This window comes from Rhinoderma darwinii, chromosome 2, assembly GCF_050947455.1.
Source record: "Rhinoderma darwinii isolate aRhiDar2 chromosome 2, aRhiDar2.hap1, whole genome shotgun sequence".
NCBI classification, from domain to species: Eukaryota; Metazoa; Chordata; class Amphibia; order Anura; family Rhinodermatidae; genus Rhinoderma; species Rhinoderma darwinii.
Genome location: NC_134688.1, coordinates 459,646,954 through 459,672,796, shown reverse-complemented (window position 1 = coordinate 459,672,796; position 25,843 = coordinate 459,646,954). Strand labels below are relative to the sequence as shown.

Sequence of the window (25,843 nt, the reverse complement as noted above, 5' to 3'; positions counted from 1 at the left end):
CCTAAAAACACCGGCCTGCGGCTGCCTATTACGTTGATTGGGCCGCTCCTGATGGTTCTCGCCTCTTCCCAGTACCCCTGGTGCGTTGGGTACTGAAGTAATTGGAGGGATTAGTGTCAGCCATAAGTGGACATAGCCAGGGCCGCCATCAGGAATTTCAGGGCCCCCTACAGCTAAATTTTCTGGGCCCCCCTACCGTGGCACCGCCTGTTAACGGTACTCCGTCCAGCACTATATTATGGTACCCAGGGCCGCCATCAGGGGGGGTATTATGGGTACTGATGTGAGAGGCCCGGCCAAACCTAATTGAAAGGGGGGCCCGGCAACTGCCGCGACTTGCCTTTGGTAGAAAAAAAACAGGCCCCTGCAATGGGGCTTGTTTTTTTCACCAAAAGAATGTCGTGAGCTGCGGGCCCCCCTTTCAATTAGGTTTGGCCGGGCCTCTCACATCAGTACCCATAATACCCCCCCTGATGGCGGCCCTGGGTAGCATGGGGGTCGTCAAACACTGCCGCCCGTGCGACCGATCGCGCACACCCGCAAACTCCCGCGCATGCGCACCCGCCTGGAACTGCGCACCGAATTTTGAGGCAGATTTTGACCTGCCCACACTATCTTGCCGCGTTTTTTGCCCGCGGCGATTGAGGACAGCAGACAAAAAACGCAGCGAAAAAAGCATTTTCTGCCTCCCATTGATTTCGATGGAAGGTCAGAGGCGGAACCGCGGCAAGAAAGGACGTGCTGCTTTTTCTTTTTTCCGCGACTGGCTCCCATTGATTTCAGATTAAATCAATGGTAGGCGGTTTTGGAAGTTTTTTTGGTGCTGATTCTGACGCAGTGTCCGAGTCAATATCAAGGCCCAAAAACTCTGTGAACTGGGCCTTATTGTTAGGGCTTATTCAGACGAACGTGTAATACATCCGTGCAACGTGCGTGATTTTCACGCGCCTCGCACGGACCTATATTACTCTATGGGGCCGTTCAGACTGTCAGTGATTTTCACGCAGCGTGTGTCCGTTGCGTAAAACTCACGACATGTCCTATATTTGTGCATTGTTTGCGCATCACGTACCCATTGAAGTCAATGGGTGAGTGAAAATCACGCCCAGCACTTCCGCAGCCGTATAAACTATGAATGAAAACAGAAAAGCACCGCGTGCTACAAACATACAAACAGAGTGTCATAATGATGGCGGCTGCGGGAAAATCACCTAGCCACGCATCATACGCTGCTGACACACAGAGCGGTTATGGACCTTTTGCATGCGCACGCAAAAAGCACACGCTTGTGTAAATCCAGCCTTAGGGTAGGAACACACTAGGCATGAACGCTGCAGATTTTATGCAACACATTTTATTGTGGATAATCCGCAGCGTATTACAGTCGCAGCCGAGTGGATGAGATTAGAACAAATCTCATTCACACGCTGCAAAAATAATGGACCTGCAGTGTGGCTTTTGGCTTTTTAAGCCGCAGCATGTCAATGTATTCTGTGGAATTGCCGCTCCTCTGTTTCGGAAATGCTGCGGTTCTGCCGCAAAAATCACACATGACAAAAAAAAAAAAAAGTTCTGACGCAAAAATCACAAATCAGAAAAAAAAGGCACTTTTTTAAATTTATAAAAAAGTTTAGACTTGCCCCGGCCGTAGTCCTGGTGACACGATAGTCTATTCCGGGCTGCGCTAATAATAGAGGATCGCGTCACCAGGACTACGGCCGGGGCAAGTCTAAACTTTTTCATAAATGTAAAAAAGTACCTTTTTTTCTGATTTGTGATTTTTGCGGCAGAACCGCAGCATTTCCGCAACAGAGGAGCGGCGATTCCACAGAATACATTGACATGCTGCGGCTTAAAAAGCCAAAAGCCACACTGCAGGTCCATTTTTTTTGCAGCGTGTGGATGACATTTGTTCAAATCTCATCCACTCTGCTGCGACTGTGATACGCTGCGGATTCTCCACAATAAAATGTGTTGCATAAAATCCGCAGCGTTCATGCCTAGTGTGTTCCTACCCTAAGGCCGGATTCACACGAGCGTGTGCTTTTTGCGTGCGCAAAAACGTGGCGTTCTGCGCATGCAAAAGGTCCATAACAGCTCCGTGTGTCAGCAGCATATGATGCGCGGCTGCGTGATTTTCGCACAGCCGCCATCATTATGACACTCTGTTTGTATGTTTGTAGCACGTGGTGCATTTCTGTTGTCATTCATAGTTTATACTGCTGCGGAAGTGCTGGGCGTGATTTTCACGCACCCATTGACTTCAATGGGTGCGTGATGCGCGAACAATGCACAAATATAAGACATGTCGTGAGTTTTACGCAGCGGACACACGGACACACGCTGCGTGAAAATCACTGACAGTCTTCACGGCCCCATAGAGTAACATAGGTCCGTGCGAGGTGCGTGAAAATCACTGACAGTCTGCACGGCCCCATAGAGTAACATAGGTCCGTGCGAGGCGCGTGAAAATCACACACGTTGCACGGATGTATTACACGTTCGTCTGAATAAGCCCCAACAATAAGGCCCAGTTCACTGAGTTTTTGGGCCTTGATATTGACTCGGACACTGCGTCAGAATCAGCACCAAAAAACTTCCAAACCCGCCTCCCATTGATTTAATCTGAAATCAATGAGAGTAAGTCGCAGAAAAAAGGAAAAGCAGCACGTCCTTTCTTGCCGCGGTTCCGCCTCTGACCTCCCCATGAAATAAATGGGAGGCAGAAAATGCATTTTTCCCTGCGTTTTTTGTCTGCTGTCCTCAATCGCAGCGGGCAAAAAACGCAGCAAAAAACGCAGCAAGATAGTGTGGGCAGGGCAAAATCTGCCTCAAAATTCTTTAAGGAATATTGAGGCAGATTTTTTCGGCCTGCAAAATACTCTGTGTGAACAGGGCCATACTTAAACAGCACTTTGACACACTTTACTCACCATGTCAGAAGAGCTGCTCCCACTCCAGTCCTCTTCAGGCGATGTCTTCGGTCCAGACGTCGTCCTTCACCTCCAGGCTCCAGAAAATGGCGGGGATCGTAGAACTGCCGCCGCGCAAGAACTAGACTCCTCCCCCTCTCCTTACGCAGCTACGCTCTGGAGAAGGAGGAGGAGGCGGAGTCGGACAAGGAGGCGGACGAGGAGGAGGACGAGGAGGCGGAGTCGGACGAGGAGGCGGAGTCGGACGAGGAGGCGGAGGAGGACAAGGAGGACGAGGAGGACAAGGAGGACGAGGAGGAGGCGGAGTCGGAGGCGGGCCAGCAGGTAAGTAACCGTGCGCCGCTGTCCCTGTGTGGCTGTCCTTCCCCGTCGATGTACTTGTGTTGCTCCCTCTCGGCGGCGCGCCTGGTCGTTCGCACGTGGGCGCGCGCTTGCGGTCGTGCGCGCTTGCGGTTGTGCGCGCTCGTACGCGCGCAAGCGGTGGTGTTTCGCGGCGCGGCGGCGGTGATGAGAGGGGGGCCCGCAGCTCGGGGGCCCGCAGCAGCTCACGACATTGTTTTGGTGAAAAGAACAGGCCCCATTGCAGGGGCTTGTTTTTTCTACCAAAAGCAAGTCGCGGCAGTTGCCGGGCCCCCCTTTCAATTAAGTTTGGCCGGGCCCCCTACAGTACTACCCCTAATACCCCCCTGATGGCGGCCCTGGACATAGCACATGGACATAGCACACCTCTGACTGACTCCAAGCCCTAGCGATTGTAATGGAGAGGTGTCAATCAGACACCTCGATTACTAGTTCTGTTACACAGTTGAAAAAAATATAAAAAACACTTTATTGAAATAAACTGCACCCTACAGCCCACTTTGACCATTTTATTGGTAAAAATTCGATACCACGACGATCTTACGTAGTCCAAGACACGGAAACCTTTAAAAAAAACACAGACAATAAAACATATAAGACCATTACAAGCATACAATGTGATATACTTACAAACAGAAGATGATTCATGACAACCCTGGCGCGGTCTTGCTCCGTCCTCCACTGACGCGCTGTCAATGAGGATGTTGCTGCAGCCGGAACCCCTGTCAAGGACCCAGCAGGAGAAGTGTCAGAAGAGATGGACACAGCGCTGACATCATCGGTGCTTGTCCTTTTGAGAGCAGTGAAGAAGGTGCATGTCTCAGACTGGCAGGCAATGCTTTCTATATACAAGTCTGAGACAGCACCAGCCATCTTGGATTCCGGAAAACGGGGACCGGAATGAGGAAGCAGAGCCAGAAGCAAGTGAGGCCAGCAGGTAAGTTATCAATAATTTAGCAGTATTTCATTTGTTGTTTTTTTGGACTGAATGGTTGATTTTTAACCAGTAAGCAGCAGCTCCAGTGTGCATCTAGCTGGGGTGTATTTAAGTTGCTCAGCGGTCTCTGCAATCTAGCACATCTTGTCGTCACGCTCACAACGTCATAAGCGTTAACCCTAAAGTTTAAAACTCTGTAGGAACTAATGACGAATCTCTTTACAATGTTTATGCTACTCGCTCCTCTTGCCTTCATGGCCTGGTACACAAGGCCCACTACCACATCCGGCCGGGCAGCATCAGGAAATTATATAAGACGCAGCATACACCGTCCTAACGCTTCGTTAAATACGAGGATCCGGTTTTAAATGGGGCTCGCCCATTCCAGGTCGACCCACCCCCCCCCTCTGACCGCAATTGTTATGCCACTGTTTTAACAACCTTTTTCTCCTTTGCTCTTATGCATCATTTTTGATCATAGATAGGGTTTTAAGATTGTACCAAAACAAATCCTGTATCTTCTATTTTGTTTATGTGAACCTTTCGGCCTGTTAATGTTGCCCTAACTGCGGGCAGTATGACATAGTGAAAGGTGATTAAACTAAACTATGTGTTACTCTAAAGTGCCGCGTCATATAAGAGAAATCATAGCTTTAGCACTGGCTTGTGTCCATTGTTAGGCCAGCATGAGTGTGCTAAAAGGTTCCTTTTAAAGGGGTTTTGCAGTCCCTAAAACTTGATGGCCTATTCCCAGTGTCGTGGAAATCCATCGCTCAAAATATATTAGACTGAAATTTATACGAGTCCCAACAGACTCTCAAGGCCAGACTCCATTAGTCAGAATCCTAATTAGGATATTTCACCGATATATATCGAGAGAGGAGAAGAAAACACACAGACACGCTGAAATGTTCAAAATGCTCCTCTGAAGGATTTATTACCAAACTCAAACTGTTAAACTGAAATTCAGAAGGGGTGTCGGCTTGAGGTAAACCAATCAGAGACAATGTAACAATATTTGGTATTCAGTAAAAAGCATACAATAAAATACATCATTATAATTCTTCACACATTATGTTTACAGGTGTCTTATCTCTTTTGGACACAATATGCTCGTGGAGATGGGGGAGACCTTCCCTCACACATACTTGCCACCCTCCCATCTCACTCCCTGTCCAACTTCGCATGGGAACCAAGGTCAAAGATAAAACATACGAAATCGACATTACTTGTATTAAAGGAACAATGACTTTTCTATTCACTACAAAAGAACCAAGATGGGAACTCCAGACAAGATGGCTGCTGCACGAAACTAAATCATTTAAACATTATCATCACTTTCACATATTACATATCTTAGTAATTCGGCCTCCTGCTTGATAATTCACAATGTAATTTCATACAGAGAATATAAACAAATAAATCATCCTTCACACCAGGATAGGCCATCAATAGTTTATGGGTCGGTCCGAGCGCTGCTTCCTCTTCACTTCTACTTGCTCACTGTGAATCGTCGACCCTGATGTAGTGGCGATTCACAGTATTGCAGCCTTCTCCCAATGAAGTGAATGTGAGAAGGCTGCAATGCTCTGAATTGCACTAGATCTGTGTCGACGATTCACAGTGAGCAAGTAGAAATGAAGGGGAAGCAGCGCTCGTACAAGGGCTGCACTCCCTTCAAAACAGCTGATCGGCGGAGGTCCCGGTAGTTGGACCCCGACCCATCAGCTATTGATAGCCTATCCTGAGAAACCCCTTTAAGTCTATATATTTTTACGTTAGAGTAGAGTAGGGCACTGCCAAAAGAGTGTACCTTGTCGTGGTGGCAGGCTTCAAAATTTTTCGGGCAAATAAAAAGTTATTAGTTATGTATCACACAAAGAGCGTGATATGGTGCTGGACGGAGTATCGTTAACGGGCCGTGCCACGGTAGGGGGGCCCAGACAATTTAGCTGTATGGGGCCCTGAAATTCCTGATGGCGGCCCTGCTCAGAGAAATGCAGGCATAGACACAAATGTGATTCATTCCAGGACAATGCTAGGGACCCAGAATTGTTTCAATTAATCCTGGACATTTCTTTGGCATGAGGGGGTTGGTTAGTCAGGTACTAAATAATAGAGGCCTGCGTGCTGCATATGGCTCCTGTGCCACACTGTGACCACCCTGGCATTAGAATAACCATGTGCTAATAGGGCCAAATTATCATTAATGCAATGAAGAGGTAGAGACAGGACTAGATGGGTTTGTGTAAACACGGTAAGGGCTTATTTACACGAGCGTGTTAAACGTCCGTGGGACGGCTGTTGAAACAGCGGTCGTCCCACGGACTTATGTAATTCAATGTGGCCGTTCACACAGCCGTTGTTTCAAGGGACCATGTGAAGGGTCCGTGGGAAAATAGGACATGTCCGTTCTTTTCAAGTATCACTCCATAGACTCTCATTTATGGGGGATGCGTGACATTGCGTCCCGCAGCGCTGAGCACGGATGCACCTCAGAAAAAATGGCAGTTTTTCTTGTCCGAGATGCGCAGCGCTCGTGTGTATCAGGCTTAAAGGGCAGGGGTCATGGGGAAGGGGCTCCATTAAAATCACTTTGTGAGCAAGAGTGATCCGATAATAGATCATGAGAGCTGCAGACAAATCTAATCACCCATGTCACCCATAAGTAGACACAAGCGGTCTATGACACCCTACGCCATCTGCTCCACAGGCGGGGAACTTGCATTCCTCTATTATCAGATTGTTACTTCCTAAAATTCTACTACCTAATTTACTAACTTTACTTTAAAGCGGTTGTCTGTTATGGAAATTGCTTATTGTTAGATGTGTCAATTCACTGTATAAATTGATATAAATATAATTGTGCTCCCACAATATAAAGAAATTAGAAGGTTCACTGAAGTGACAACTGAGTAAAATATACCTTTTAATAGTAACTCGTTTTAAAAACAGGGGTAACACACCACTGTGAAATAAGCCCCACCGTGAAAATTTAAAAGCGTATTAAACAAAAAACACTGAGTCATTATGATAAATATATCTCAGTGTTTGTAACAATATTTCACTGGAAACAGCATTTAACCTGGGCACAACAGTAGTACAATCCCCAAAGTGCACCAGTGTCCGTACACAAACACCGGATCTCCTAGCGCTGGGTGTAAAACAATGCTACTGTCCCCTATGCAGACATTCCATATACAATGAACGACCCTACGCGTTTCAGATACTCATCCTCAGGGGTCCGTATCTTGGTCACTCTGGCCTCATCACCAGCGATAATAGTATTCAACAGCAGATATTCTGCTGTGCGTCACGGGAAGATGCTCGTATCGATGTCAACGGCATACTTCATTGCAGGCGCTGGGTTACTATAAGCACCAAACTCCACCCCTCGTATTTGGCGGCGCTACATGAACTGACCAATCACAACACCCTCTCGATTCGTGACACCTGCCCATGTGACCCCCCGCCGTCAGCTGACAGCCAGGGGTCATCATCGGCCGCATCAATCCGAACGCGCAGGCGCAGTAGAAGCCAGGGACGTATCGCCCGGACTGCCAAGTAAGAGGAAGGTAAGAGCAAACCGATAATTTGTTTGTAAGTATGTCTTGCGGGACAGTTACCCACCGCAAGTGGACTACCTCAAATAAGCAACTCTCTAGTTTATAAACACATATTGGGTGGACAAGATAGCGGAATCCCTCCCATTTAAAATTTCTGACACAAGATCTCTAAATATGTTAACTGGCCAAAATGGCCATATCAAACATAGTACACTATGCAGAATACAACCACCCACCCAAAAGGCAACCCAAGGTGAATATTGGCCGCCTAAAGAGGAATGGTATTACATATTAAATAAAACACGTATAATTAGTCTGCTCGTTTAAACCCGCTGGTTGTATGCATGCCAGTCTATGGATCCATTGGGCTTCTTTGCGTAGAATTAAATTGTCCCAGTCACCTCCTCTTTTAGGGGGTCTAATGAGTTCAATTGCTTGAAACTTTAAACATGCTGCATGGCCTTGGTGTTTGGCATGCACATGCTTAGATATTGGGGTGTCCCTAGCATGGATAATGTCTCCGACATGCTCCCTTATCCGGCGCCGAAATTGTCGCGCCGTTTTACCCAGATTTGGTTGATCAGATCACACAGTGGCCCTCTGTCACGTATCGGAGAGGGAAAAACATCAGGGACAGAGTCATGCATAGCTGTTTTGACCCCATTTTACCTAGGGGTACGTGGCTGGATAGACAAATACCAGGCACTTTTAGATGTGGTAGCTGTAAAGCTTGTGACTTCATTCTCAAAGGGAATAGCTTTACCAGTGTTGCAACACAGGAGAAATACAACATTCGTGATTTTGTCAATTGCAAAACAGCGGGGGTGGTTTACCTTATTACATGCCCATGCCCCCTTAATTATGTGGGTAAAACGGCGCGACAATTTCGGCGCCGGATAAGGGAGCATGTCGGAGACATTATCCATGCTAGGGACACCCCAATATCTAAGCATGTGCATGCCAAACACCAAGGCCATGCAGCATGTTTAAAGTTTCAAGCAATTGAACTCATTAGACCCCCTAAAAGAGGAGGTGACTGGGACAATTTAATTCTACGCAAAGAAGCCCAATGGATCCATAGACTGGCATGCATACAACCAGCGGGTTTAAACGAGCAGACTAATTATACGTGTTTTATTTAATATGTAATACCATTCCTCTTTAGGCGGCCAATATTCACCTTGGGTTGCCTTTTGGGTGGGTGGTTGTATTCTGCATAGTGTACTATGTTTGATATGGCCATTTTGGCCAGTTAACATATTTAGAGATCTTGTGTCAGAAATTTTAAATGGGAGGGATTTCGCTATCTTGTCCACCCAATATGTGTTTATAAACTAGAGAGTTGCTTATTTGAGGTAGTCCACTTGCGGTGGGTAACTGTCCCGCAAGACATACTTACAAACAAATTATCGGTTTGCTCTTACCTTCCTCTTACTTGGCAGTCCGGGCGATACGTCCCTGGCTTCTACTGCGCCTGCGCGTTCGGATTGATGCGGCCGATGATGACCCCTGGCTGTCAGCTGACGGCGGGGGGTCACATGGGCAGGTGTCACGAATCGAGAGGGTGTTGTGATTGGTCAGTTCATGTAGCGCCGCCAAATACGAGGGGTGGAGTTTGGTGCTTATAGTAACCCAGCGCCTGCAATGAAGTATGCCGTTGACATCGATACGAGCATCTTCCCGTGACGCACAGCAGAATATCTGCTGTTGAATACTATTATCGCTGGTGATGAGGCCAGAGTGACCAAGATACGGACCCCTGAGGATGAGTATCTGAAACGCGTAGGGTCGTTCATTGTATATGGAATGTCTGCATAGGGGACAGTAGCATTGTTTTACACCCAGCGCTAGGAGATCCGGTGTTTGTGTACGGACACTGGTGCACTTTGGGGATTGTACTACTGTTGTGCCCAGGTTAAATGCTGTTTCCAGTGAAATATTGTTACAAACACTGAGATATATTTATCATAATGACTCAGTGTTTTTTGTTTAATACGCTTTTAAATTTTCACGGTGGGGCTTATTTCACAGTGGTGTGTTACCCCTGTTTTTAAAACGAGTTACTATTAAAAGGTATATTTTACTCAGTTGTCACTTCAGTGAACCTTCTAATTTCTTTATATTGTGGGAGCACAATTATATTTATATCAATTTATACAGTGAATTTATATTTAATCCATACAGTTATTACTTTCAATATATCTGGGTATGGCAGCCTTTGCACTCTCTGATTTAAATACGGAAGGGTGGATGAGTGAGGCTAAAAGTGTCTTTTCTGAATGTGAACTGATGTATACAGCACAGGGTGCGTCTCTCAAAACTACCTTTAAAAACCTTAATAGACTACATAAGGATATACTAGAAGCTGGTGGGAGATCCAGAGTTTGGAAAACTATCTAAAAAACAATATAGTTCCGAGAGGCCTTAGGGTCCCCATTGTTCCAGCATCAAGATTAAAAACCACTAATATAAAAGAAAGGTGGGAACAGGAGATCACAGGGAGTTCACTTAGGCTGATGCAGATTCTAGTGGAGGAAGAGAAAGTCCAGTTTGACTCTATTAGTGCGGAGCTCAAAAAAGAGATTGAGGCAGCTAAGTCTTTGGTAGATACCCCTGGTTTTGATAAAAAAGATAAAATCCTACAACAAACTCTAGAAAGGTTCACTAATCATTTAAAGGAACGTAAACACTTCCAGTTCCAGAGAGACCTACAGGAATTTAGGGAGAAAAAAGCTTACGACTTTGTCAATACCCAACAACAGCAATATCAACAGACTAATAGGGGGCCGAGGGAAACTGACCCTTTCACATCAGAGAGTGAAACAACAGACTCTGAAAGAGTGGGCCCTTTCTTTGGTGGTAGTGGTGGGAAACAAAAATACAGGGGAGGAGCTAGAGGTAGAAATAGAGGCCGTGCTAGAGCCTCTTCTAACAGTGGCAATAATTTTTTAGCCAACAATCCCCCCATTTCCCGCTACATGCTGAGGGGACAAAAGGATTAGTGAAGGGAAATATGGATAGACTACGAATCATAAACCTATCTGAATATATTTTGAGTGCATCAGAGAGCACGCTACTAGAAAAGGGACTTTGCTTTGTCCCCACTGTTAAGTTTGACTCATTTTCTTGGATAAAGGATCTTAATCTGTTTGCTCGCAAACTCAAATGGATCAAATTCTTCAAACACCATAATAGAAAAAAATGCATTGAATTGGGGTTAGAAGAATCTGATATGGAAGGCCTGGTGGCCTTAGAGGGGTTACTAGAGGAATCTGGTAGAACCCCAGGTCTAGGTCCTTTCACCAATCTTAAATTGAAGAGTAGGAAGCTGCCACCTATAGGAGACTTTACCAATGTGGATTTATTTGTGGAAATGGTGGGAGATGAGATTAAAAATCTTAGTCAGGACATTAGGGGCATAGACAACAACCTGTCCTGGTCCGAAAGAGTAGCTCTGACCACTTTAGAGAAAAAACAAAATATTGTTCTAAAGGCATCTGATAAAGGTGGGAACATCGTGGTCATGGGCAGAGATGACTACAAAAAAATGTGTGAGGACATTTTACTTAACCCTGACTGTTACACAATTTTGAAGGATAACCCCACAGCACTGTTCAAGAAAGAGTTGCTGGGCATTCTGAGTGATGCAAAGAGCAGATCTTTGATCAGTGCAAGCGAGTTTGGGTTCCTGTTCCCACAATTTCCCATCATGGCATGTTTTTATAGCCTGCCCAAAATCCACAAAGGGTATCCCCCCTTACGTGGCAGACCTATTGTTTCAGGCATTAATAATCTAACTCAAAATGTGAGTACATATGTTGATCAGGTGTTGCGCCCTTTTGTCTTGAGTCTCACATCATATGTACGTGACACTATGGATGTTCTGAAACAGATTGATGGTATTTCTTTGGAGAAAGGCACACTGTTGGCTAGCCTGGATGTTGAGGCATTGTATTCATCCATACCTCACAAATTGGGTTATAAGGCGATCGAGTACTTCCTTGGATCAAGGGGCACTCAGTTTGCAGCCCATAACCAATTTGTTTTGCAGTTATTACAATTTGTTCTTGAAAAAAATATATTTATCTTTGAAGACAAGATCTTTCATCAGCAATGTGGCACTGCAATGGGGAGTCCTGCCGCTCCCACCTATGCAAATTTATTTCTTGGCTGGTGGGAGGAGACAATTGTCTTTGGGGACAATTTTACCAAATGGACTTCGTCCATTGGACTATGGATTAGATATATTGATGACGTGCTGCTTCTTTGGAACTCTACAGCAGAGGAGTTCCATAGTTTTGTAGCAGCCCTCAATACAAATGATATAGGGCTTAGGTTCACGTGTGAGATCAGTGAAAAAGAATTGTCTTTTCTGGATCTGAAAATTATAAAAACAGGAGAAGGCACAATTCGTACAAAGGTACACCGGAAAGAAACAGCAACCAATAGTTTCTTGCAATGGAACAGTTGTCATCCTTATCCCCTCAAACGTGGTATTCCAAAAGGCCAATTTATGAGAGTACGCAGGAATTGTAGCTCCATGGGTGATTTTGAGTGCCAGGCTCAGGAACTCAAGATAAGATTGAAGGATAGAGGCTTCCCCAAGGGTGTAATCAGAAAGGCCTATGAGGGAGCAAGGGACGCAGATAGGCAATGTCTTCTGGTTCCTAAAAAACGTAAACAAGAACAAGTTACGAGACTCATAGGCACCTATGATTCTAAACAAAATGAGATCATGCAAATCCTGAAAAGGTATTGGCGTATTCTCAGTTCTGATACAGATTTGGTTGATCAGATCACACAGTGGCCCTCTGTCACGTATCGGAGAGGGAAAAACATCAGGGACAGAGTCATGCATAGCTGTTTTGACCCCATTACACCTAGGGGTACGTGGCTGGATAGACAAATACCAGGCACTTTTAGATGTGGTAGCTGTAAAGCTTGTGACTTCATTCTCAAAGGGAATAGCTTTACCAGTGTTGCAACACAGGAGAAATACAACATTCGTGATTTTGTCAATTGCAAAACAGCGGGGTTGGTTTACCTTATTACATGCCCATGCCCCCTTAATTATGTGGGTAAAACGGCGCGACAATTTCGGCGCCGGATAAGGGAGCATGTCGGAGACATTATCCATGCTAGGGACACCCCAATATCTAAGCATGTGCATGCCAAACACCAAGGCCATGCAGCATGTTTAAAGTTTCAAGCAATTGAACTCATTAGACCCCCTAAAAGAGGAGGTGACTGGGACAATTTAATTCTACGCAAAGAAGCCCAATGGATCCATAGACTGGCATGCATACAACCAGCGGGTTTAAACGAGCAGACTAATTATACGTGTTTTATTTAATATGTAATACCATTCCTCTTTAGGCGGCCAATATTCACCTTGGGTTGCCTTTTGGGTGGGTGGTTGTATTCTGCATAGTGTACTATGTTTGATATGGCCATTTTGGCCAGTTAACATATTTAGAGATCTTGTGTCAGAAATTTTAAATGGGAGGGATTCCGCTATCTTGTCCACCCAATATGTGTTTATAAACGAGAGAGTTGCTTATTTGAGGTAGTCCACTTGCGGTGGGTAACTGTCCCGCAAGACATACTTACAAACAAATTATCGGTTTGCTCTTACCTTCCTCTTACTTGGCAGTCCGGGCGATACGTCCCTGGCTTCTACTGCGCCTGCGCGTTCGGATTGATGCGTCCGATGATGACCCCTGGCTGTCAGCTGACGGCGGGGGGTCACATGGGCAGGTGTCACGAATCGAGAGGGTGTTGTGATTGGTCAGTTCATGTAGCGCCGCCAAATACGAGGGGTGGAGTTTGGTGCTTATAGTAACCCAGCGCCTGCAATGAAGTATGCCGTTGACATCGATACGAGCATCTTCCCGTGACGCACAGCAGAATATCTGCTGTTGAATACTATTATCGCTGGTGATGAGGCCAGAGTGACCAAGATACGGACCCCTGAGGATGAGTATCTGAAACGCGTAGGGTCGTTCATTGTATATGGAATGTCTGCATAGGGGACAGTAGCATTGTTTTACACCCAGCGCTAGGAGATCCGGTGTTTGTGTACGGACACTGGTGCACTTTGGGGATTGTACTACTGTTGTGCCCAGGTTAAATGCTGTTTCCAGTGAAATATTGTTACAAACACTGAGATATATTTATCATAATGACTCAGTGTTTTTTGTTTAATACGCTTTTAAATTTTCACGGTGGGGCTTATTTCACAGTGGTGTGTTACCCCTGTTTTTAAAACGAGTTACTATTAAAAGGTATATTTTACTCAGTTGTCACTTCAGTGAACCTTGTTAGATGTGTCCCCTGAAAATAAGCAGATCACAGGGTGTCCCGATGCAGAGACCCCCAGCGATTAGCTGTAATATGTGGGGAAACTGCCTGCAGCACCACCAGAGGTGAAATGAAGCATTGCACAGTTTCTATTGAAATCAATATGCTGTTTGCATAATACATGGATGTGTTGTGTCCTCCGGAGGATGACACTGTACATAACTGCTTCCTGATTTGGCTTATTGATGGAAACCTTGAATATCCTAATAGGATGTTTTAAAAGGGGTTTCTAAACCAGACAACTCCTTGAAAGGTCCCCATGGCACGGAGAAGTTCTTTTTATGTGGTTCCTCTCTAGTTTTAATGAGGTGATCATACATGTAATCGCTATGCTTCTATCTTTAAGGACTCATTGATGATCTGACTAGGTCTGGGATAAGGTGTTTTGGTCCCACCATGAAGGCTGCTAAACTTCAAGATAACAAGAAAATTGCCAAAGATTTTATGCAGAGACTTGATATCCCAACAGCAAGATGGAAATCTTTCATTAACCCTCACAAAGCCTGCAGCTTCATCACCTAGTAAGATAATGCTACCTGCTAGGACCAAGTGTGGTCCAAAATGAGTAATGACTGGTATGAGCTGGTTGTTAGATGTGAGTTGCACTATTTTTCCACCAATACAGCTTTTACACGATCATTGACACCTGTCTTAAAGGGGTTTTCCAGTCTCATAAATTGATGGCCTATCCTCAGGATAGGCCATCAATATGTGATCGGTCAGGGTCCCCTCCCGGCACCCCCGCCGATCAGCTGTTTTGAAGGGGCCGTAGCGCTTGTAGCTTGTAGCGTGGTTCACAGTATTGCATCCTTCTCTCATTCACTTCAATAGGAGTGATACATTTTATGGGACGGGAAAACCCCTTCAATTATACAAACATACAGTCAGAGGCAGGGGCGTAACTAGGAAAGACTGGGCCCCACAGCAAACTCTTGACTGGGGCCCCGCCAGGTGCCACACGCAGCCCTCCCTTATAGATAGTGCTCCATGTAGATTGTGCCATACAGCCCCCCCTGTAGACGGTGCTATACAGCCCGCCTATAGACAGTGTCACACCCCACTTGTAGATTGCGCCCCACACCTCCCCCTTGTAGATAGTGCCATACCGCCCTCTGTAGATATCGCCATAAAGCCCCCCTGTATATAGCGTCATACAGCGCCCCCTGTATATAGTGCCACACAGCCCCCCCTTAGTAGATAGTGCCACACACAGACCCCTGTAGATTGCGCTACACACAGCCCCCTGTAGATAGAGCCACAGCCCCCCTTGTAAATAGTGCCATACAGCCCCCTAGTAGATAGTGCCATACAGCCCCCCCTTAGTAGTGCCACACAGCCCCTTGTATATAGTGCCACACAGCTCCCCCATGTGTATAGTGCCACACAGCTCCACCTTGTGTATAGTGCCACACAGCCCCCCAAGTAGTACAAGGCAATGGCGCATCCAAGAAAGTTGCATCAGCCAGGGGGATGTCATTCAAACATGGAAAGGTGGGTTTGGAGGCAGGGCTATGTGACACTTCAAGATAGCGGCACCGCCCCATGTCCCTTTAATGAGAAATTAGCATATAGTGTGCGCCGTTTTAAAAGTTGAATTTATAGATTTTTCCACATCTGAAAAAAAACATACATTTGGGTCATGTATTACCGCATGATGGCGGTTCAAGGGGTTAAAACTACTAGTCAGGTGCTCATTAAATATACAATGAATTGAAAACAATTCCATCTGCCCTGCAATTTTGTTATTATAAATATATCTTATATAATTACAGCTCCAGAACCAAGCTCATACATATATACAGTACCACAACTAAGCTCAGTACATAAATACAGCACTAGATCCAAGCTCTGACATATATACAGTACCACAAGCAAGCTCCGTACATAAATACAGCACAAGAACCAAGCTCATACATATATACGCCACGAGAACCAAGCTCAATACATATATACAGCACCAAAACCAACCTCAGTATATGAATACAGCACTAAAAGCAAGCACAGTACATATATATATATAGCACCAGAATCAACCTCAGTACATATATACAATACCAGAACCAGGGTCAGTACATATATACAATACCAGAACAAAGCTCAGTACATAAATACATCCCCAGAACCAAGCTCAGTACATATATACAGTACCATAACCAAGCCCAGTCCATAAATACAGCACCAGAACAAAGCCCAGTTCATAAATACAGCACCAGAACAAAGCTCAGTACGTATATACAGCACCAGAACAAAGCTCAGTACTTAAATACAGCACCAGAACAAAGCTCATACATATATACAGTACAAGAATCAAGCTCATACATATATACAGCACAAGAACAAAGCTCAGTACTTAAATACAGCACCAGAACCGTATAGGTTTCCTCAGCACTCGTAGCGAAACGCGCATTGGGGTGATTGTGGTCGAGCGAGTTTTTCTCCTCTTATTTGTCGAAATGGGTAAGGCTGTTCATTGAAATATACTCTTATGCACTGGCACTTTTTCTTCTCCCACTCTATTATTGGGAATTACCTATGTGGGATTAGAATTCATTAGTACTTCGACCCATTTGGGGTCAATCTTATACTCTGTGTGAATTCATAATAGCCTTTTAATGTATACATATCATCCAGCATTTTTTGGTCTCACTCCAATATACCACATACTTTTACTACAGTCTTGTCTTTTTATGTTTCTGTAATATCGTTTGTCTTATTTGTTAAATCAATTTGCTATATTCTTATATACACATGGCTATATGCTCTGTTTATTCGGTATAGTTCATTATTGAATTCAATGGTGACGGATCCAGTGCAAATGGTTCCCGTTTGCCATGGTTGTGTAAGGGTTCCGTCATTTTGATGGAATGAATAGCGCAGTCGGCTACAGTTATGATTTCGTCAAAACGACGGAACCCTTAAACAACGGTGACAAACGGGAACCATTTGCACCGGATCCGTCACCAGTAACATCAATGGTGATGCAAACGGAAACCTATGGTTTTCATTTGTTTCAGTAAGGGTTCCGTTCATGGGTTCCCCTGACAGAAAGCGCAGACGGAAACCCAGGAATAAAGTCCTGATGCAGATGTGAACGAAGACTAAGCGGTAATATCCGTGGTGCTCTAGAGTGGTTATGGGCTAATATCTAATATCACTGGGGGTCTAGTGGGAATTGGAAGTTAACACCTAATAATGGTATCATCTGTAGAGGTTTAGGGTAGTAAATAGATAACGCGTACATAGAATTTTAATTTGATTAAGATAAGAGGTTGGCTTAAGATGGGGTTGTCTTCTGCTGGACCTCTGGGACCCATTTTTGTGTCAGAGCCTGGACCCACTGAAGGATCCTCTGGTACTATGGTGGGCCAATACCACCCTAATCGTACAGTCCTGATACTAAAGCAAGCAGAGTTGAAACACAAAGTATATCAGAAATAATTAATTGATGATTAATTATTTATATAAATCCAGGAAACCTATTTAATAGATATGAATTGTTTTGTAAAGCGTGCGTTATATTATTACAGTGCAGACTTTCCTGCTCTAGTGGTAAAGGCCATGACTTCCTCCTCTGGAAAAGACTTCTACATCACCAAAGATAAAGATGAAGCTTGTAGGGCTGTACAACAACTTACACAAGTAAGTAACAACTGTGTGATAATGTAACAATCATGGTCTATGAATACAGACTTTACATTGTGCTTTGGACGTTGCTATAACTGAAGGGTGCCCTGCTGGAATCAGAGATTTGACTTTTTCAGAACTAGTTTCCATAAATGAGGCTTAACGTGAGGCCACCAACATTTCTTCTAAAATTGTAAATAAAGATCATATTATCCCCCTTACATTACTTTCCATAGAGGCTAACAGAATCCCCTCACCTATTCCGCTTGACCATCAAATGTACACAGTAGGGTGCATGATGGTGGAGAACAGTGAGACGGTCTAAGAAGACCTGATCATTTATTTAATTGTATCGGAACCCACTTATTCCAAATGGCAGTACAGTCCCAACAAAGTAGACATTGATGTTATGTCCTAGATGGAACTTCGGGGGGGCATTGAGTCTGTTGTGGGAACAGCTGTGGCTGTCATAGGAGGGCATCTATAGCTACACTGAGGGGCATGTGCTGAAAAAGCAAGAAGCCAAAGACTTCTGGGCACAAATACTCTGCAGAGGCGAGTCATAGCTGGAATAAGTGTATAGTGGGGCCTATATCGTATACGGCCAAGACAGGGTAGCCATGGAAAGAATGGGATGGAGACCAGGAGTGATGGTAAAACAAAGTCTTTTACTCAGGCCGGTGTGGCACTCACACGCGACCACAGTAGACAAAACTGAACACTTCTCAGCAGAAACACTTGAGAGGCACAACTACTTGAATACAGGTTACAGTTCAGGCAGGTGAAGATGGCTGCCTCACTTATTACCTGTAGGACAGTGTCAGGGGTACTCCACCCTGATGCAATCTCCCGGTCGTCTGTAAATCCTCCGGCCTACTAGGTCTCTAAGACTGCTCACTGTTGCTCTGCGCTACTCTGCAGGGAACCTCCTGCCAGTCACCCACAACATATAGTGGATCACTGGCAACACACAGGGGAGCTCATGCCCGTCAATGCTCCCGGACCGATTTTGATTTAGGGCTCGCACACCTGCTGCTTGGCATTAACAGCAGCTAGTCTCTCACGTAGCAGCTTGTTACACAACGCCTGAGCATTGAACACTGTGACAGTCGTAAAGACAGCACAAGGACTCACTGTAGCCACGCTGATAATGTTCCAGCACTATTATGGCACGACAGACAACTAACTACAATGGTGTCTGGGCCGTTTCTCCCGGTAACAAAAAATTTAGATCCAAGCAAGCCAACAATCTTTGCCTGAACGTGCAAAATAAAATATAACGTTAGAATACAGATGAAAAATAAGGCATAAAGAACGCAACATGTCTTCTACTGGATGTGCTCCCAGAGGAGGAAAACACAAATTAAGCACAAATTTAAAAAAAACTGTAGAAAATAAAGAACACCAGATCTGGCAAATGTGAATACAGCTCTACTTGGACCTTTAAAGAGACTCTCACCACATTATAAGTGCCCTGTCTCCTACATAAGGAGATCGGCGCTGTAATGTAGGTGACAGTAATGCTTTTTATTTAGAAAAACAATCTTTTTTCACAACGTTAGGAGCGATTTTGGTTTATGCTAATGAGCTTTCTTAATGCCCAAGTGGGCGTACTTTTACTTTCGACCAAGTGGGCGTTGTACAGAGGAGTGCATGACGCTGACCAATCGGCATCATGCACTCCTCTCCATTCATTTACACTGCACTAGCGATATAGATATATCGCTATGTGCAGCCTCATACACAAGCCCTAACATTACTAGTGTCCTGATAATGAATACACATGACCATCCAGCCTGGACTTCATGTGTACTCAGAATCCTGACACTTCTGACTCTTTTTTTGTGAGATTCCGGCAACGGATACGAAATCTCGCGAGATCTCGGAGCTAAACGAGATTTGGTTTCACTTGCCGGAATCTCACAAAAAAAAGAGTCAGAAGTGTCAGGATTCTGAGTACACATGACGACCAGGCTGGATGGTCATGTGTATTCATTATCAGGACACTGTAGTAATGTTAGGGCTTGTGTATGAGGCTGCACATAGCGATATATCTATATCGCTAGTGCAGTGTAAATGAATGGAGAGGAGTGCATGATGCTGATTGGTCAGCGTCATGCACTCCTCTGTACAACGCCCTCTTGGTCGAAAGTAAAAGTACGCCCACTTGGGCATTAAGAAAGCTCATTAGCATAAACCAAAATCGCTCCTAACGTTGTGAAAAAAGATCGTTTTTTTAAATAAAAAGCATTACTGTCACCTACATTACAGCGCCCATCTCCTTATATAGGAGACAGGGCACTTATAATGTGGTGACAGAGTCTCTTTAAAGGAGTAGGGATTCCACCCACATTCTTACAGAAGTCTTCATGCCAGTCTGGGCCAGATGGAGAAGTCAGGGAAAGCCAATGACTACAATTAGAGAAGACGTAAACTGTGATCTACTGTATTGTTTTTTATTCTGGTAATATTCTGTCTTGGTATCTCGGTATTATTTAGTCATAGTATGGTGGTTTTATTATGTCCTGGTATGTCGGTATTAGGGTGCATTCACACTAGAGTTTTTTTTTATTGACTTTAAACTAAAGTCTAGCAATGTCCCTGGTTATAGAAATGGCAATAGTGAAGTAATAGTAGTGTAATAGTAATATTAATACAATCCAAAATGTTATTTCTTGCAGGACTGGATACTTGGAGCATCGACAGCTTTAGTAGTTGAAGAGCGTCTAGAAGGAAAGGAATACATTGTGAGTTTAAATGCTCAGTAACCCGATTTGTTCAGTTGTTATGGTCATCACTGCAGTTTGTTTTATTTGCACTAGTGTTTTTTTACATTTGTGATCCTGACATTAAGTTTTACAACTAAACCATCCCCAGGAGAAGTACAGTCCTGGAACACATGAGCTCCTCTACTAGCGAGAGGAAGCTGCTCTCCATGATGACATCTCATATGATCGTGTCATTAGAAGAATTTTCTTTGTGGAGAGCCTTGTTTTTTTTAACTTTGTCTTTATATAACTTTTATAGTGCCTGTGTTTAACTGATGGAGTTTCGCTCGCCCCATTGCCTTTTGTGCACATCACAAAATATGGTATTCCAGAGTCTGCATCACCAGGTATCATCCAGGTAAGAAGTTGCTTGTTAACAAATTTTGCGCATTTTTCAACTCCTCATCACCACACCCCTTTTTCTATACTTTTTAAAAAACTGTCCAGGAAAGAGAAAAAAGTATCTAAAACACATAATAATTTTGGTGCATGGCATGTATAGCACTTTTTTGACACAAAAGGCAGAATATTGACGCTTAGTACATCCCGTGCACTGTCTTTACAAGTGAACGCCTTGACCGTAGTGATTCCCGTTGGCCATCGACAGAATAAAAACAAATTTTTTATTGCACTAATATAGTCCTTATATTATTTTTGGTAGATGTCAGAAAAATCCTCCAAGAAAATTCAAGACATTTTGCAGAACGCTATAAACGCCATGAGACACGAGGGCTGGCATTACAAGGGTGAGAGTCATATGCTGGCAAAGTAATGTCTATGCTAATGAGTGTTTCATATACTATCACAGAGCAGTTATCACCCAGATCTGCATAAGTATAAGTGTCCTTAATGATAATTGCATAATGATATGTAGTATTTCACATTGCACATTCCAGTGAACGGGCATCATGGTCCCAATGTGTACTCCATAGTGAGAGGCTCTATGTCCACTCTCTGTCTAATAGAGGGGACATAAGCAGAGGAGATCCCGCTATGCCCTAAAAAAGAATGAGTAAAATGGACAATCCTTTTAAGCAGGACTACTGACCATGTAGTGAAGGTAAGTGAACATTGTTTCTACTCTGTATGCAGCTCACACATACTCATAGTTAGTGGGGACCTCGTAAGAGGCACCCCAAAGGTGTGAACAGGCTGTGTGTCTGTCACTGGTTTTGAGCATCCAAAATAGAAGAGAAAATTAATTTGACTAGGAATAAATCACTGGAAGACATAGAGATGCTATGTACTGTACTCAGAAGAATTGTTAAAGGTGTTTTGTGGGGACCGAAAATAATTAGGAGTGTAGTCCCTGCAGTATGTGATACACGCTCTAATATACATTCCGGTCCCCCGTCGCGCTGATTCTGAGATTTTCATAGATTTTTATAGCGCTGCTGGGGGACCGGAAGTCTAGTTACACAATCTTCCTTCATGACGCCACGACTCTTCGTCATGTGACCGGCCCCGCTGTACTCTAAGTACAAGCAGTAGCAGTAGTACAGAGATTATATAGAATGAGGGCGACGAGGACCGGAATGTATATTAGCGAGTGCACTCCCATACTGCAGTGATTACACTGCTAATCATTTTCGATCCCCACATAATCCCTTTAATGGAAAACACTGTCCGTTATGTCACCAGGTCTCTTTGGAGCCAAAATAATGATGACAGGAAAAGGTCCAGTTCTTCTTGGATTTATATGCACTTTTGAACACCTGAAGAGCCAGGTAAGGCAACCCCATGCTAAGATTGGTGAATCTTCCCCCTCTGATATGTCCCCAAAAAAGTACTCCTGCCTGTATACAGAGGGTGAGGACATTTTGAAAATGTATAAGGAAGCTATGGCATTTTATAACACAGGTGAGAGTTTATACAGGTCAATGCTCATTTTCACTATAAAATATGGTAAAGAATGGGGGATCTAAAACGATATAGCTCTTACATACCAAAAAGTGGGTGTGATCTTGAACGAACACTTCAGGCAAAACTGATAGACTATGTGTCATGCACCGCCCCCTCAGGTCCTGCCCTAGGCATAACATAGTGCATTCTTTTTGACTGTAGTGTGGAAGGGACGCGGAATGCATTCTATTGTTCCCTGTTATCAGCCATCTCAGGCTAGGGTGAAGTTGGATGTAGTGTTTATCAATGGAATGACTCAAAGCGAGTCGGCCCCAAGATCACTAGTTTAGGTCACATATCTCTAGCTCTGGGAACATTTCTCACACAATTGTATACATATATAGAGTGGCAAATTCACATAAGTCAATGCAACATTATTGGCTGATGTCACATATATATTGTGACATTTTTGCAGATCAAAATTTTTTGCAATTTGATACTTTGTTTAGAATTGCGCCTCCTTGTGACTATGGGAATTGATGAAGCTATCTGTAGAAGCTCAAATCTTTATATTATTGTATTGTCCCTACAGATGATTGTTCCTCTCCTGAAGCCTGATCTATATGAAGTCATCAAATCATCCATTGAGGAAAGACTCTCTTGTCACACAGTGGTGTGGTCTCTGGATAAACGTGTGGCAAATACTTCCACAACAAAGAGGGACATCTGGAGTAAGTGAAGTCCCATTATTTAGTCACACTCCTTGCTTTGTAATTCTGAGGTTATGTACACACTTGCATTCAGTGTGCATCAGGGCAGATTCTAGCGATTCTACTGCTTGAAGCGAAAATTGAAATGCCGCACCCCCACAGACCTTTATTGAAATCTAATCTGGTGTATGTGCCATTGACTTGTACTTCCCGAGTATGTGTAGTGCAGTGAATATACTGCCACACTGTGCCCCTGAATATACTGCCACAAACCCAGAACACAATCGTATCACACACTGTGCCCCCTGAAAATCAAATATCACACACAGTGCCCAATACCAATATTGTCACACGCTGTGCCCCCTAAGAATAGTTCCATAGACTGTGCCCCATGAAAATAAAGCACCACACACATTACCCCCTGTATATAGCGCCCCATGTAGAAAGTGTCACACAGTGCCCCTGTAGATAATGCCACCACAGTGCCCCTTGAAGATAGTGTAATGCCCATGGCCGCGGGCCGCCAGTTTTGCTTACCTCCTGACGGCCAGCAGCCATGGATCAGTGAACACTGGTCCCCATCTCCTCCTCAGGAGACGCCAGCGCTCACTTCCGCTTCACTCTGCTGTGTCCCGTAGGGTGCGCGTGCACGCTCGTGCCTGCTCTTAAAGTGCCAGCACGCGCACATGAATTAAAGACCAAATTAGCCCATGAGCACCCTGGACTATAAGAAGGGCTCTGCCCCTTCCTGCATTGCCTGAGCGTTGTTTTCGTTACCTAAGTTTATCTCTGCAAATGGTCCCCTAATTGTCTTCCAGTTCCCAGTATTCCCGTTCCTGCTACCTGTAACCTGTATCCCGTGTTATCCTGGTCCAAGTGCCGTATTGAGTTACAGTCGTGCTGCACTGAGTACCACGCCTGTCCTTCTACACCACGCCTGGTGCCAGCCTGCTGCCTAGTCCCATCCGAGCCTGTCTTGCTACTGTCTGAAGCTACCACAGGTACAGCTATACGAACTATAGACTTTGACCTGTGTCCTGTTGGCCAGCTGCCATACCATTATGGCTGTATGGCCCAGTGGGTCCACGCACCCTACGTGGCATTACGCTCAGGCCATGGACCCCGCTGGTCAATCCAAGAGCGTGATGATGACAAAAGTGATGCGGACGGAGATGCTAGACCTCCGGTCTCAACAGGACCATCTCCTCCAGGCATTGAACATTATTGCACATCGGCTGCATGTGCGAACTGCCGTTCCTCCTACTACATATCCTGGTAGTACAGACCTTCTGACTACACCTCCTGGCAGTGCTGATCCCCGATTTTCTTTGCCACTACCTCATCGCTATGATGGAGACACGAAGATCTGCAGGGGATTTTTTAACCAGTGCCAGATCCACTTTAGCCTGTATGCAAGGGAATTTTCGACTGATGGCACAAGGGTCGCTTTCATCGTCTCTCTCCTCACTGGCAGGGCCCTAGCTTGGGCGAACCCTATCTGCGAAAGACAAGAACCAGTGACCCGTGACTTCCAGGGGTTCCTACGGACATTTCGCACGGTGTTTGAGGAGTCTGGACGAGTCTCGTCGGCAGCCGCCTCCTTGTTGAACCTACGCCAGGGAGACACTTCCGTGGGCGAGTACGCCATCCACTTCGGCATCCTGGCTGGAGAATTGTTGTGGAACAATGAGGCCTTGGTGGCTACATTCTGGCAGGGACTGTCTCCTGAAATTAAGGACGAGCTTGCCGCCTGAGATCTGCCGTCTACCCTGGATGACCTCATCCTTCTGGTCGCCCGGATTGACATAGGCGTCTTGGAACCATTCTCGGATCCTTGTCGGGAGGGAGGACTCCCAAGCCCAGTTTCTACTTTGCAGCAACCCCTGCTGTCCTCATCAGCTGTTCCGCCAAAGGAGTCTTTAGCGATGGACAGTTTCAAGTTGTCTACCATGGAGAGACAATACAGACGCACTTCGGGACTATGTCTGTATTGCGGCCTCGGAGGCCATCTTGTGCGTCTGTGTCTCCAAAAGCCCCAGAGCCTAGGGTTAGTTGGAGAGACAATCTTGCGTGAAGAAGGTCTTTCTTCTAAATTGTCCATTCCCGTGACCATAGTGTCTGGCGAAAAGACACATCGGGTCTCTGCCTATCTGGACTCAGGATCCGCAGCCAATTTCATTCAGAGAGACCTGGTGGATCTTCTCCAGTTGCCTACAACCCCTCTGGAGAGGCCGTTGATTGTTGCCTCGGTGAATGGACTACCCCTGCCTCACCCGTTTGTCGCTGTGACCAAGCCGCTGAAGCTCCAAGTAGAAACCTTTATAATTTTTCGTCCTGTCTAAGGCTGTCAGCCCTGTGCTGCTGGGCCTGCCCTGGCTCCGACTACATGCCCCAGTCCTGGACTGGAATTCTGGAGAGGTTCCGCAGTGGGGTCCCGAGTGTCTCAATCGTCCGGCTCAGCCTCCTCTGCCTCAGTCCTTGGCAGGATTGCCTTGTCATTATTCTGCATTCTCGGATGTCTTCAGCAAGAAAGAGGCGGAGACGCTGCCCCCACACCGGGCGTATGACTGTCCTATCGAGCTGATTCCTGGTGCATCCCTTCCCTGTGGTGGGGTATATCCTCTCTCCTTGCCAGAGACTCAGTCCATGTCCACCTATGTTAAGGAGAACTTGGAGAGGGGCTTCATACGGAAGTCTTCCTCCGCAGCAGGAGCCAGGTTCTTCTTCATCAAGAAATAGGATG

The 25,843-nt window shown here is 45.2% G+C and overlaps 1 protein-coding gene across 1 annotated transcript in view; it reads left to right on the top strand.

Moving 5' to 3' along the window:
* The window catches only part of LOC142741909 (trifunctional purine biosynthetic protein adenosine-3-like), a 71,710-nt gene that overhangs the window by 3,823 nt on the left and 42,044 nt on the right, over window positions 1-25,843 (top strand). The window contains exons 3-9 of the mRNA XM_075851231.1: window positions 14,503-14,677; window positions 17,684-17,795; window positions 20,462-20,527; window positions 20,808-20,906; window positions 21,210-21,294; window positions 22,190-22,275; window positions 22,983-23,121. Of these exons, the coding sequence (XP_075707346.1) occupies window positions 14,503-14,677; window positions 17,684-17,795; window positions 20,462-20,527; window positions 20,808-20,906; window positions 21,210-21,294; window positions 22,190-22,275; window positions 22,983-23,121 (762 nt within the window). The remainder of the gene's footprint in view (window positions 1-14,502; window positions 14,678-17,683; window positions 17,796-20,461; window positions 20,528-20,807; window positions 20,907-21,209; window positions 21,295-22,189; window positions 22,276-22,982; window positions 23,122-25,843) is intronic.